At 33.1% G+C, this 16,124-nt stretch overlaps 1 protein-coding gene across 4 annotated transcripts in view; it reads left to right on the top strand.

The window, feature by feature from the left end:
• LOC143085406 (putative N-acetyltransferase 16) overlaps positions 1 to 16,124 on the top strand; it is a 32,605-nt gene that overhangs the window by 11,104 nt on the left and 5,377 nt on the right. Inside the window, exons 1-4 of one of the 4 annotated variants that reach the window (XM_076261738.1) lie at positions 7,605 to 7,751; positions 8,509 to 8,687; positions 12,991 to 13,212; positions 15,292 to 15,866. In XM_076261738.1, coding sequence (XP_076117853.1) covers positions 8,511 to 8,687; positions 12,991 to 13,212; positions 15,292 to 15,852 — 960 coding nt within the window. In that variant the 5' untranslated portion in view covers positions 7,605 to 7,751; positions 8,509 to 8,510 and the 3' untranslated portion in view covers positions 15,853 to 15,866. Of the gene's footprint in view, positions 1 to 126; positions 198 to 7,604; positions 7,752 to 8,234; positions 8,688 to 12,990; positions 13,213 to 15,291; positions 15,867 to 16,124 lie in introns of those variants that run through there. The other 3 variants (XM_076261739.1, XM_076261737.1, XM_076261740.1) reach the window with 3 other exon arrangements.

The following is a 16,124-nucleotide window of genomic DNA, read 5'->3' as shown; positions in this document are numbered from 1 at the left end:
AATTTGATGGACCCCTTTTGAGCGTCCCCTTGTTTTCCTCCGAGTTGATATTTTTTTAATACTTTTTTTTTTCATATAATTTCCTTTCTTTTTGTCTTTTTTACGTTTGAATATTTATCCTTTCAGGAATCTGACTACTCCAGGACATACATATCTTTTTCTTCATTTTGAATTTAGTTTGTTGCTGGACAACTAAGTAATAAGATAGACATTTAAAGGGACAATAGCTGTCAAAATCATCCTCACCGATTTGACTCAAATTCTCATACTTAATTTATAACATACTTGAACGTAAAACCAAATTACAATTAAGTCTGAAGTAATAGTTTACAACGCATGTACCCAATAATAAATATCAGAATACCGTGTGTATTTCAGTTTATCTTCCATCTAATTAACTATCGAGATGACCTTAAAAGTCTGCAGACGTTCACATAACCCGATATAAATGTAAACATGAATATAAATAGATAGCGATGTTGTGCATTTGGACTTGCCTATGTCTGTTTGATTTCTTGTTATAGTTTAATTAAGCAAATAAGTTAATTATTTGTTGTTACCTGTAAACAAATGAATTTTTGTAGATCGAATAAGTCAATGAATTTGTTCACCTTTGTTTCACTTTCAATGTTGACATTCTTTTCCTTTTAATGACTGAGCATGAAAAAAACATGTGTAACCAATTTCAGCGAACGGGTTTAATAAAAGGTCACGTGAATACGAATTCAATGAGGTCGAAATATTCACTTGCAAGTGAATAATCCATTAGCGATGTGTCAATGCTTATTTTGACAAAATGTACCAAATTGACTGCTAAAATCGAATGAGTATTTCTTTATTTTACTTTTATTAAAGGGGCACTAGCTACGAGATATATAAAAAATCTAAAGTTTGATTTTTCTTCTGTTCAATCAATAATGAAAGTGAAATAATGAAATAACAGTTTGCTTTTTGCAGCCAAAATGTTCAATTTTGTCAAATTACGCTAAGACACATTGATAATTAGTAATTCACTTGCAAGTGAATGAGTCGACCTCTTTAATTCGTATTCATGTGAACTTCAATTTAACCCCTAGCTAGAGATTGACAACGCATGCATTGTACGTGTACTGGTTATTTAAAGAAAAAGAATGTCAACAATGAAAGTGAAACTACGGTAAATCATTTGATTACTAATTCGATGCACATAAAATCATTCTTATTCGGTTATAACAATGAGAAACACCTCTTTTAAATCTATAAAATAAAATCAAACAGACCTATAAAAATCTAATTGCACGTGTGGGTTTAATCTATTCATATCTTTATTTATGTTTACATCGCTTATATGGTCATCTGAGGTCAAATCGATAGGTAATTATAGTGCCTAACAAGATTTTGTGAGGTAGACGAAATTGACTTTAAAACGATCGTATTGACTTTTGATGTCCAAAAATAGGCAGATCGGACATATTTTGACTTCATATACCTACTACTTAAGTTTGGGAGTTATTGTAATTAACATATTCCAATGAGACTGAATAATGCTTTTTTTTTGTTATGATAAATAATAACTTTACCTGCCGTAGCTGTGCGTAAAATGTATTTCGGCATTTCTCTTAAGAAAATGACTTGTTTAATGGAACAAAACGTCTTATTTGTAAACTTTCTCTTTTATCTCCACAATAGGCTTTTAAAAAATAATCTATCAACTGTGTAGTCGGAAAATTTTGTGAAAATAGAAGAAGTGGCAATTCTTACCTTTCATACCTTAACTTTCATTGATAAAACATAATATTGACTCGTCCAGTGTCCAGTTTGAAGGTCATTTTAGTTACCGTACACATGCATGCACGTTCTTATTATCAATAGTCATGTATGAAAAGCATAAACAAGTTTGAAGGTAAACTAATTACAAGTTAATCCAATCAAATTGCGTACGAATTAATAACAATGACCAGTCCACATCATAAAAAATAATAGGGGTAAACTGGGTAGGGAGAAAATGTCAGATATTTTAAGTTCATTATTTTGCAATAACGAATAAAAATTTGTAACCAAAAGATTTGCTATAATTCCATAAACATGTCGTTCTGTATTGGTATAGTTTTTGGATCTTTTATTTGCGTATTTAAGGCTGTAGAAAGTTTGGGCTTCAAAAGTCAACATGATTATTGACTTTATACAGAAAATTCGCCTTTTAAAAACATTGAATGTTTCAAAAATAATACGCGACAACAAAGTAAAATCATTTTTTAAAACACTGCAAAAATAATCATACAGATTGATGCAGTGGTATTGTCATAAATTGCGTTGGAGTGAACAGTGGTACAGCAAACGTCGAATTCCCTCACACAATGTTATCACACACTATAGATGGCGTCTGGACTAAAATACACACGAAACGAACCTATATATTATCTACCCCATGCTCTGTAAACTGTTTATTTTAGACTTTTGATAATTTGGATAAATGTTTAACATTGTTATAAATCAAATATGAGAATTTGAGTCAAATCGGTGACCATGAATTTGACAGCTAGTGCCCCTTTAATGATTGAATCAATCTAAAAATTTATCATAGGTATCAGGATAATAATTTAATACGCCGACGCGCGTTTCGTCTACATAAGACTCATCAGTGACGCTAAGATCAAAATAGTTATAAAGCCAAACAAGTACAAAGTTGAAGAGCATTGAGGACCCAAAATTCCAAAACGTTGTGCTAAATACGGCTAAAGTTATCTATTCCTGAGATAAGAAAATCCTTAGTTTTTCGAAAAATCCAAAGTTTTGTAAACAGGAAATTTATAAAAATGACCATATAATTGATTCAAATCATATTCATATATTTTTTTGTCATATATCGTAGCTAATGCCACTTTCCAATGTTACTTCTCTCTTTATCGGGCGATTGCCAAATGAAAGCGCTGCAATCTGATTTTCTAATTTAAACTATTGTGCTATGTCTCTTTTTTTTTAACATGTAATATATTGTAATGAACGTAAATATCTTATGCAATTTAATCTCTCTTTTGTTACAGGAATTCAGATCTTATATTACATCAGTAGATCAACTGAAAAGTATACTTAACACAACTGGAAATATGACACCTACTTCCGCTAAACCAATTGATGAATCCGAACTTGCCAATATACTGACTAATCAACAAGTGTGTTGTCATCTCTTCCCAGAAGACCGTGTCATTGTTGACTGGGTTCCGTATCGACTGATAAAATCGAACGCTTCTCTCATCAAAACAAAACGAACAACAGCTATCGGTTCTAATTTGAAAAATGTTACCAGAATTTTAACATTTGCCAACTATTTCAATACGTCAATAGGAACGGTATGCAATATAGAGGTGTATGGATGTATTGGAGAAACTTTAACTGAACATTTATATTTACATCTGCGGGAAATAGTTTCAAAAGTAGTTTCTGGAAAGGTCATAATTCGTTGTTTTTTTTCGACATGAAACTAACTCGAATTTCATAACTAATTTGATGAACCGTTTTGGACTAGACATAACAGAAATTTATGGAACAAGGTTATTGTGCACTGAAGCGACACCTGCAATTTATTTTCGTGATAGCAAATTGTAAAGGGTTTTTGTTTAAGTAATTTTGTATTTTGTTGCCGGTTTTACCATAAAGACTTTAGTACGGAAATTTTAGCTTAAACACGTTGCATGAGCTTATTTATGATGTAATAATTACCAAACAAACTTGTTAAGTTGTCCGATATTTTTTTTTTTTTTTATTGGGGACCGTGTTGTCGAATATAAAGTTTTGCTGTGTAGAGTTTTGTAGACTGTTGTTTGTTTTGTCTTCTCCGGGACATATATATATTCGTAACACTTTATAAAATAATCATCGACCTCATGTAGTTTCACCAAATGGATATATGTTTTATCACTTGTAAATAAAGGTAATATTAGTATACCGCTGTCCAATAGTCATTTTGAATGAAAATAATCCGGGTCACAAACAAAAACCGTGTGAAACACATCCTGTAAGAGAAAAACAACGGAACAACAGAAACACTGAACTGCTAATAAAACAAACGGCAACATACATACAAACGGACTATTTGATAGAAACTGCCATATTCCTGAATTGGTACAGGACATGTTTGACACAAAATGGAGGGTTGAACCTGGTTTTATGACTAGCCAAAGGGGAATTCCGCTTTAATATCCAAATTGAAAATACGGCTACCATGACACTGTACGTGTCTGACAGGAATACAGTACACAAAAATGCAAGAACACTCATGATGGAGAATTATACAAATAAGCAACAAAATAGTGCATTTCAACATGTAAACCAGATATAAACAACGAACAGCTGAAATTAATTTATGACGATACACAAGTAAAGTATGAACTGTGCGTCTCACTAATGTATCAACGCCACAAAATTTACGTTTCAGGTTAAATTTCTAAAAAAATCATTTAAAATTTGGATTAATTTGGTAATGGTGTTATTTGATTTTTGTCTAGTCATTACAAGAATGTAAATATAGAATTGTGTAATTAATGGTGTACTTATTTGTATTTTCGAACCATATGTCTTAATCAAACTGTGTAAAAACAAATAAATCCTATAAGTATTGTTGCGCAAAACTAAAAATCAAATAAATGAAATTAATTTCTTTGTCATTTTGGTATCTTGTGGAGAGTTGTCTCATTGGCAATCATACCACGTCTTCTGTTTTTTTATAGCATGTACATTATCTTTACTTTTACGTACATATAGAAAATAGAAATAAATTAAAACCACAAACGATAAGACACAACACAATATCTAATTAGAATTACAACTAACACATCCTAACTTTTAAAATACATGAATGTTAGATTTATAAATTTCGAGATACGTATAATTTTAAATACCAATGTAAATTCACACTCCGCAAAACAGCCATATTCGGGAAAGACCACGTTCGAATCTTAGCAGTGCAGACGACGTAGATGGTAAACAACATTTTAAGACGTGATTGAAATGTCGTTAGTTAGTTTCGACACAACTAATTCGTGTTGGTGTCCATAAAATTTACGGAACGTCATTTTTAATCTTACCTCGTCATAACTCTATTGGAGCAATTTCTGCGTAAGGAGCACATGTACAATTCTATTTATGAAGTCCGTATAGTGTGAACATAGCGTATATCGTATCAACTCAGATATGTAAACACCATACGATGTTACTGTGAGAAATGACAAATTTATAATTGGGGAATTGAAATCGTTCCGTTTGTCATAGATTTTAGTGTGGAATCGTCCATCTGTGCATAAAATATTGAGAAAAAGGTGAAGGTGTAAATTATTGCTGCTACTATCCGTAGTATCTTCAATTTTAAAATTACTAAGGAATGTATGAGATGTCAGAACTCGCTGAAATATAGGTTATTCAGTGATAGAACATCATCAATATATATGAAAGTAAAATTAAAGAATATAGCCAGGAGCTTTTACTTTTTGTCATTTAGAAGGTTGAAATTAACACCTGAGGTTCATGATCATGTGGATGCAGTAATTAATCAAGTGGTCATCTACCAAAATTTGGTATAAGCCTCATCATCATATTCGCTTAGTTCGCAATAAAGAAATGCATGTTGACAGCAGATAATATTTTAGAGATAATGAATTGTATTTCTTCAATGTGAGTAAATTATTGTGAATTATGTATGCGATATATAAGATATACAGTTTAAAATGATGTGGATGCCAAAGCTATAATGAATACGTTCCATTTAACACTGTTTTAATTCAAATCGTTTATTTTACCAATTTTGTTCTTAGAATCTAAATGTTGAGTTCGGACATGGTCCAAAAAATTAAAGAAAGTTATCGATTTCTTATAACATTAACATGCGTCATTGAAAAATTGAACTACAAGAATACAAAAACATAAACTAACAAGACAGCATTTATGTCCAAGAACCATTTAAGACTATTTTTAATGTAAAGTTTTTCTGAACCATCTGTATTCACATTTTTCATATCTATTTCAACGATGTCAGGTTTCTGATTTCTGAATATGTCAGATGAGACAACTTCCCTGAATATCTGCTACCTATAAACATAATATGCAATACTTATTACATTTGGTTTTGTTAATATACATGTACTTTTTAAAACAAATCATCAGATGTTAAACTGCCTATTGTAATTCATTCGACGTTGATGATACATTGCCTTAGTTATACGGGGTATATATCTCCCAATTGATACGATATTCCCGTGCTTGCATTTCCTATCATGATTTTCTTGATAGAGGGTTACTGCTCACAAGGAAGCTATTAAACCAAGAGTTCCAAATGGTGAAGTTGAAATCATCCCTTCGTAAATTTTACGGACGCCATCACGAGTTGGTTGACCGTTATGGAATAACCGTTTCACAAATGATATCGGATATGTTCCTTACGTCGTAACTATAATCCCCTTCCCTTTCATGAATGTGACCTACCGAATTAGACTATTTACCGGATTTGTAATCACATAAGCAACACGACGGGTGCCACATGTGGAGCAGGATCTGCTTACCCTTCCGGAGCACCTGAGATCACCCCTAGTTTTTGGTGGGGTTCGTGTTGTTTATTCTTTAGTTTTCTATGTTGTGTCATGTGTACTAATGTTTTTCTGTTTGTCTTTTTCATTTTTAGCCATGGCGTTGTCAGTTTGTTTTAGATTTATGAGTTTGACTGTCCCTTTGGTATCTTTCGTCCCTCTTTTATAGGGAAAACGGTACTTTTCATTCTGCCATAGGCGGCAATAATAACATTTTCTAAATTTAGTAATAAAAACCTGGATAAAACAGTTATGTGTGGTGTTAGTACTTTACTACTGTATTCTAAAAACTGAAGCCAAATAGTATCATGACCAATTTCCAACGGAACTTGTTTATGTTATCTATGCCCACCGTCATTTTGCACCAAATTTATAAAATTTTGGAAGCCTTTTCGAATAATTCTCTAGAAAATATTTCAATAGGTTTTAAAATTTATATTGTAAATTTACACAGTGCAGTTATTCATAGATAAATAAAAAAATATATTGTACCTTTACATCCAATCACAGTGCTCCTAAGTTGACTTCCTTCACCTGTCTTGGGTACACAAGAGGCCAACCTATAATGCTGGGAAAATGTAATACTACCGTTTTCCCTTTAATTGAATGAAAACAAAAAGAAAAATCAGTAAACATACAAATCTGACTATAAGTATTGTATGTAAAGAGTAAATAAACCCATCATATATACCAGGATTAAATTTGCAGTTTTTAACATTTATAGATGACCTTAGTTTTTTTATAAAACCTAACTAGGCTGTCAGATCACTTCACGTGTCAATTTTTTTAAGCTAGCTACTTAAATTTACACTATAAATATGAATTCACTAGTCCTAAAAAAAAAAAAAACACCTGATATTCTATATGTAATATTATATCACAGTTGTGACTGTTTGACTGTCCCTTTGGTATCTTTCGTCCCTCTTGAACTTAATATGCAGTTTTGATTTCATTAGTTCTCCCTTATAACTCCTACTAAATGAACGTTTTGCTCAGTTTTGACGATCGTGCATAGACCTAATGTTTTGTAATTAATTCATTTGTCACCTGCCAATATTAACACATGTTTATAGTAAACAACCTCTTGACCGTTACATAATCATACAACCAATTACTTATGCATGTATATATGTGTGTATTAACTGACATGGATTCGAGATTATAATCATAACGATTACCTGTGTGTATTTTTAATAGGTAAGGGTTTATACACATTTATTTCCATTTTAATTACACTAAAATACCCTGATGGCACATCAATACTTGAACATGTTGAAACGATGCCAGTCATTTGATCGCATTCAACTTGAGTGTCTGTGTGTACTAGTTGTTTTACAACTATGTCGTAGTTTTGTTATACTAAAACATTTCATATTCAAATTTATGTTCAAAGATCGTTTGAACCCATCTAACCTCTTATTGCCAGTCTTTCTAACAATCAGACAATTAAAAAAAGATAACATAGCCGAACAATACCACCGACCTCACAATCATATTTCGAAGTTATATACATTGGTAATTCGAGAAATCTAGAGTTAAAATGTCATCAAATTATGGACTTAATTGTTAATTTCTAGTCCATCTTAACCAACTTATAACTTGATATACCAGAAAAGGATGAGGAATTGAATGTTTATTCGTGCATCATTATACAATTGATCATAAATTAATGAAAACTAATACTCGAGACGAGTTTTGTTCGTCGTGTTTTCACAACTGCCTGATTCTCTAGCAGATTGACAGTTACGTACGATATGAGTCATAAAGCATATATAGCATAGTAAACCTCTGATCCATCGACAAATGCAGTATTGTAACAGTGTGATGAACGCGTTCCTCTTGTACTTCAGTTATTACACATTACAAAACTAGATTATATAATATGTTACAACCTATCCCTGTTTTTGTGGCTAATATTATTTTTTTCTTCATTTTTCATTGTCATCAAATGTAGAGATGAGTAATCGAAGTATAAATATTGTCCGTGTAACAAAGGATGATTATGATAAAGTTTGCGCTATAATTCCACCAGATGAAATCTACAGTGGAACTGACTATCTTCCGGATTACTTTCACATGTTACTTGATATGCCAAATGTTGAAGCGTATGCAGCTGTTGTGGATGGTAAATTTGTAAGTAGATTTGTTTGTGTACAGTAACACTGACAGCTACGCGAGGTGAAACTTTAAGGAATTTTTGGTCCTATGCGCCTTAACTTCGTACTTTATTTGGCGTCACTGGTGATTATTTTGAAGACGAAACGCGCGTCTGGCGCAAATACAAGTTTAAATACTGGTATATATGATGAGTTGATTTGCTTTTTCGTTTGTAGCTGAATTGTAGACCATCTATTTCAGATTACGATGGATTTTACAACAAGCTATAAATATTCAAGTTGGAATACATTGAAAATAAATTCGTACTACTTTACATACAAGACTAAGAAATTCAATGCATTACATTAAAGCTAGATTCACACTGCCGATCATATCAACTCGATGATCCCGATTGTCAATTTTTCCACAAACCAAGCTCATCCAAATTCTTGATCCGGCCTGTTTACGACTTTTACCCGACCGCAATCCGACTGTAAACGACCTTAACTCGACCATTCACGAATCCTTAATGACTCCATCACGACTTCATCCCGACAATAAAATGATCTCGACAATTCCAGATCGACCTGATCGTATATTCGTCCTAGGGATAATCGGGAGTTGGTCGGGTATGCTCATTTTTAGTATAAAAACGTCCGAATTTTTTATTCCCTGCCGCTTTGGAGTGTTACCCTTGTCCGTCTGTACGCCCGTACGTCACAACATGAACCTTTATTCTGTTATATATGCTAGTTGGGGCATTATTGGTGTCCCATGGACACATTCTCCGTTTATTTGGTTATATTCAGTAGAAGGTCCGAGGTAGTAAGAGCTCAGAGAGACAGGTTAATAGCTGTGACGGAGCTTGTAGAGTGCATAGAAGAAACAGAAGATGTGGTAGACATCAACAGGCGTCGCAAAATCTAGGTGAGGCAGTGGCCGACACGACAACCACTGTGTGGGCAGTTTGAGAGACTTGCACTAACTCAATAAAGAGGAACCCAATGCTTATAAAAACTTCCTCATAGTGGCCACTGATATGTTTTATTGCTCTTTTTGAAAATGACACCACAAAATGAGGTTTGTTACTTATGTTAGATAGCAATATACATAAATTTTACCATCCCCATTTCCTTGCGTTCTTACAAATAAATTCGTACTGTTTGTCAAATATATTTGCATAATAAAATTGAGAAAGGAAATGGGGAATGTGTCAAAGCGACAACAACCCGTCCAAAGAGCAAACAACAGCCGAATGCCACCAATGGGCCTTCCGCACCTGGAGGCGTCCTTCATATTGCCCTTTAAAAAATAGGTATACTGGTACAGTGATAATGTACGTCATACTAAACCCTGAATTATACACAAGAAACTAAAATTAAAAATCATTCAAGACTAACAGAGGCCAGAGGCTCCTGACTTGGGACAGGCGCAAAATTGCGATCTCAACCCTACCCCTATACCTCTAGCCAGTGTAGAAAAGTAAACGCATAACAATACGCAGATTAAAATTCAGTTCACGAGAAGTCCGAGTCCGATGTCAGAAGATGTAACAAAAAAAATAAAATGACAATAATACATAAATAACAACAGACTACTGGCCGTTAACTGACATGCGAGCTCCAGACCTCAATTAAACTGATTGAAAGATAATGTCTTCATCATATGAATATCAGGCACAATCCCTCCCGTTAGGGTTTTAGTATCATACTATCATAAAATATATGAGGAGAACATAACCTGTGTCATGCCAACAACTGTTTTTTTTTTTAAATAAATGTGTTTAGTTCCGATGCAAAGACCCTATAAGTGAATTAACATTAAAGCCAAAATATGCAATCTTTAATGACCTGACAACAGTCTCGTAACTATATCCCTTCTTAGTCAGTTTGTTTTAGATTTATGAGTTTGACTGTCCCTTTGGTATCTTTCGTCCCTCTTTTAATACACTACACGAAATCCCGGATTTGAAGAGGTATGCAAACGTTATGTAAATGTATTCAGAGACCCGACATTTACATATATTTACAAACCGCTGCATTTAGTTTATCTTGTCTTTACATGTAGTAAATATCAACATTTCTTGTGCTATACCCTCCCATGGGCGGTTATGAGAGACCGCGGTTTATAAAATATATTAACACCTAATCAAACCATTTTAAAGTTTAGAATTTGCATATATTTATAACCATCTCAAAACTTTCGCAAACTTATGTATTTGTATACCTTTGCAAACGGAAATCTTTGTCATGTATTTTTCTATGATGTAAATTTATCCGCAAATGTGTTTCTTTGTCTAGGTAGCAAAGCATCATAAAATATATGAGTAGAACATAACCTGTGTCATGCAAACAACTGTTTTTTTTTTAAATAAATGTGTTTAGTTCCGATGCAAAGACCCTATAAGTGAATTAATATTAAAGCCAAAATATGCAATCTTTAATGACAACAGTCTCGTAACTATATCCCTTCTTAATATAAGTCTGTTAAAAGGTTTTGTAATCTTTTGAGGTGAATATTGACTTTTTTGTGCTTTGTAAAGAATATTACCATAAAAGATTGGATGTGAAATACCTGAACTTATAAGATGTCTGCGTGTTGAGTTATATTTACGAATTATTTCCATATACCGATGATAAAATTTAGTAAATGTTTTGACTAGTTTGTGATATCGAAAACCCTGGTGTAATAATTTTTCAGAAATTCATAAATTTCTCTCGCTAAAATCTAATACGTTGTTACATACACGAGCGAATCGTGCAAGTTGAGATATAGTTGAGAACACAATAAGTTTGTGACAAGGGAACGTCACCATCTAAAAATGGATAATCAACAATAGGAAATGAAAAATCATCTCATCCAGTAGTTGAATGGTTAAAGATATTTATTTTCTTTTTGATGTTTGGCAACAACCTGTATGTATTTGCCACTAAAAGATACCAAGAGTGCATTGCTTTCTAACCAAATTGAATGTTTGGTAAACGTTGTGTGTCGTTTGTTATAGTTTGTTAAACGTAACAGAAGTAGAAACAAATGCATCGTTTGGTTAGAGGGGATTGAAATTTTGAGTAATTTTAGACAAGCAGGAACACATTAGATAATTGATTTAATGTTAAAGTTAGCAAGAGATGCATCGTTTGAACTAACAAACGACGAACGACAAACTGTAGACGCATTTGCAGCGAGTGTATAGTTTGTCAAAATGTATGCAAACATTCAAAAGTATGTTAGAAACAAATGATCAAAACTTGTACTCGCTGAACAGTTTGTGTCGTTACTGTTAGAAACAATTCGCAACAAATAAAAAATATTTGTCTTTCGTGAAAAAGTTGACTGTAAGGTGACCTATAGCTGTTAATGATAATTTCTGTGTCATTTGGTGTTCTGTGAAGAGCTGTCTCATTGACAATTGCCACATCTTCTTTTTTTATGCTACAAACATTTCCGAACAAACGGAAAATACGGACAGACAAAACAGAAAATCGCAAAAAACACGTACTGTACATGGAGGAATTTTTGTACAGTTAAAAATAATGTTGCCAATATATTTTTGCGGAAGCATGAGAGCTAATCAGATCTGCACACACTTTTAGAGAATCGTGTAGCAATCATGTGTTCTCATGTATGGCCGAGTAGAGATGGAAGAGTGGTCGAATGTGGTCGCGAAGGGCTCGGGTATTAGTCGAGTTGGTCTGGGATAATATAAATATACAAGTCGCAGTGATCTGGACGCGATCAGGCATTGGTCGAGTTAATCTGGAAATGATCGGACATTAGTCGAGCAAAGGTCAAAATTATCGAGTACTGATTGGTAAATGTTGTATTCCGACCAAACTCGATCTCTACACAATCCTTTCCCGATCAATTCGATCGCTACTCGACGAATTCTCGATCTGTTTTCGAATGTTTTTGACATGTTAAAAAGTCTCCAGTAGAACGTCGGATCGATGACGAGCAAGGTTGATTATCCCGAAAATTCTTGTCGATTGAGTCAGACCAGTCTCCCGATCACGTAATTTGTCTTGATCGGGCTTGATCGAGTTGAACTGATCGGCAGTGTTAACATAGCTTACACGTATTACAATTACATTACAAGAACCATAAATTATGAAACTTTACGAGTAAGCATTCTGCACTTATGGTCATGAAAACCAAAATATTGAATCTGTTTTCTCCATATAAATGAATTGATTCATTAAGTATTACTATGTACACTGACGATGTTTTCATCACTAAAATGTTTTGTACACAGAAAGCCAGCTTTAAATTCCTGATAATTGCCTGGAGGTATCGACAAATATGAGGACTTGTATTTAAATTGCTTTTTTTGTACTTTTAGGCTAGTTTTTACCTATGTTCTGTAGTTGATAATGGAAGAACAGTGATAAATCGGGCAGCGAGGACAAACAAAGGGTATGCGGGAATGGGATTACAACCTATTTTAAAGAGAAATACACTAAAAAACCGAGACTTTGACAAAATAGCAGCAACCGCTGGAGCACACGTTAAAGCAATATTAGATCTAATTGAGGCGGGGAAAAGAGAGAAAATTCTACTGATGGTAGGCAAAACAAATTGTAATATTTTCTCTAATTATAGTTATTAAAATAACTTTCTGAACACATGCAATTCATTTTACAGTGTTGTTTTGTCAAAACCGTGTTCATGCTATCTCTGTCCTAAATAAAGGCCTGTAATTTGTAAAGTTATTTCAGAGGGATGACTTGGTTTACTTTGTTGTAAATAGCATTAAATCAGAAATTCCCTTTATATTTCCCAGTCTCTTTTTAAACATTGAGTTACATTTCTTTTAAAATTAAAATTGTTAAAAAGCTAGGGTATATTTATAAAAATGGTTGACACAATTATTAAAAAGTAATCTTGCGTCCTTAGAAAGGAGGACCTCAATAATCTGCCAAATAAAACGCAGGAAATAAATGTAAAAAAGGAGGGAAATTGCCCGATAAATTTATAATTAAACCGTCCAAGCAACACATCAAATTGTATACTTGAAAATCCCGACTCTAAGCATCAAATGGACATTACCTTACCTACATTTTGTACATGAAGATCTACTTCTTTTTAGGTGTACTATATATAATAGTTAACATTACGAAACAACCATGGCTAATATCTGTTTTGGTTTCTTTATTGTTACAAAGGTTGTAATACTAATGTGTATGTCCAGCACACATTTGGGGCATATGCGCAATTGTTTCTCTATAGGCCGTAATGGTAACGTTTTCTTCGCTAGCTCAGCCCATATCGTAAACTTGAATATGTATGATGGCTTGTTTCGAAGCTGAGACATTTTCACATATGTGGTTAAATTTTTGGGGTACGAAGTGTGATACTTTGAATACATATAATAACTCCACAGTTTTTACACATTTATTCTAAGGTCCTCTACTTTCCAGATCAACACAAATGGTTAAGCTCAGTCACTTGTTAAAGATTGAAACATGTCCAATATCACTACACAGAGATTTTTTGTTTACAAACAACTTTTGTATTCCTCAATCAGAGGCGCAATAGGGATATTGTCCCATCTTGTAGATTTTCGTTTTTAATTACGTTCACTGAAGAGACCGTTCTGTTTCTGATATCTGCATTACTACTTATTAAAGCTTTTGATACCGCGCTGAATTACGTTCATTATTATTTTTTTAATGTTCACAATTCAACGTTTAGTGAAAAATAAAAATAAAGGTTGAAAGTGAATAATGAAATTGAAAATTTATTTTTTGACTGTGACACAATATCCCGTATTTCTGAGTTCGTCATGTTGGTGTTATTTATAAATTAATATAAGAAAAAAAAACCAAAAAAAAAACTTTAAAATTTTCATCTTCATTTATTAAATTAGTTTAGTTCAACTAGTGAGTTTCTCTAAATAAAGGCAACAGTAGTATACCGCTGTTCAAAATTCATAAATCGATAGAGAAAAAACAAATCCGGATTACAAACTAAAACTGAGGGAAACGTATCAAATATAAGAGAACTACGACACAACAGAGACACAACACCGAAACGTAACACACAGAGAAATGAACTATAATGTAACAATGGCCATTTTCCTGACTTTGTACATGGCATTTTATGAAAAAATGGTGGGTTGAACTTGGTTTTGTGGCATACCAAACCTCCCGCTTTAATGGCAGTGTTAACGTGTCACGGTACTTATCTATCCCAAATTCATGTATTTGGTTTTGATGTTATATTTGTTATTCTCATAGGATTTTGTCTAATGCTTAGTCCGTTTCTCTGTGTGTTACAGATTAATGTTGTGTCGTTGTTCTCCTCTTATATTTAATGCGTTTCCCTCAGTTTTAGTTTGTTACCCCGATTTTGTTTTTTGTCCATGGATTTATGAGTTTTGAACAGCGGTATACTACTGTTGCCTTTATTTAATTATAACATTAAAATTACTAACTATTTTTAAACACAAATTACTTGGTTTAATGTATTGAAGACATAAATACTAAAACATATATAAAAATCAAAAAACTATATATTGTCTTTTTTTTATTTTCATTGGACGTGTGCTATTCTTTGATTATATGCACCAATAATTTTTTTAAGTATTTCGTCATAGACAGAAACAAATGACATTTTGAAATTTAATCTCTCTTTTTTACAGGAATTCAGATCGTATATTACATCAGTAGATCAACTGAAAAGTATACTAAACACAACTGGAAATATGACACCTACTTCCGCTAAACCAATTGATGAATCCGAACTTGCCGATATACTGACTAATCAACAAGTGTGTTCTCATCTCTTCCCAGAAGACCGTGTCATTGTTGACTGGGTTCCGTATCGACTGATAAAATCGAACGCTTCTCTCATCAAAACAATACGAACAACAGTTATCGGTTCTAATTTGAAAAATGATACCAGAATTCTAACATTTGCCAACTATTTCAATGCTTTAGCAGGACTGATATGCAATATAGAGGTTTATGGGCGTGTTGGGGAAACTTTAGCCGAACATATATATTTACATCTGCGGGAATTGATTTCGAAAGTGATTACTGGAAAGGTCATTATTCGCTGTTTTTTTCAACAGGAAACTAACTCCAATTTCATAACTAGTTTAATGAACCGATTTGGGTTTGACATTACAGAAATATGGGGAACTAGGTTAGTGTGCATTGAAACGACACCAGAAATTTATTTCCGTGAGAGCAAATTGTAGAGGGGATTTTCGAGGTAATTTAGTATGTTGTTGAAAAGCTGTATTTTTATTTATTACAATAAGGACACTAATTAGTAGGTAAAACATAACTTAAGTTGCATGAGCTAGCTTTATGATGAAATTATTTACAAAACAAACTGGCTGAGTTTACTCATTGTTTTATGGGGATCGTGTTGCCGAGCAATAAGTTTTTCTGCAGGGTTTTGTGAACTGTTATTTGGTCTTTCTGTGTCTGCTGTTCTGGTTATGGTGTTGTCAATTTTTATACGACT

This window comes from Mytilus galloprovincialis, chromosome 8, assembly GCF_965363235.1.
Source record: "Mytilus galloprovincialis chromosome 8, xbMytGall1.hap1.1, whole genome shotgun sequence".
NCBI lineage: Eukaryota > Metazoa > Mollusca > Bivalvia > Mytilida > Mytilidae > Mytilus > Mytilus galloprovincialis.
The sequence above is the reverse complement of the archived record's forward strand: the minus strand, read 5'-3'. Positions and strand labels throughout refer to the sequence as shown.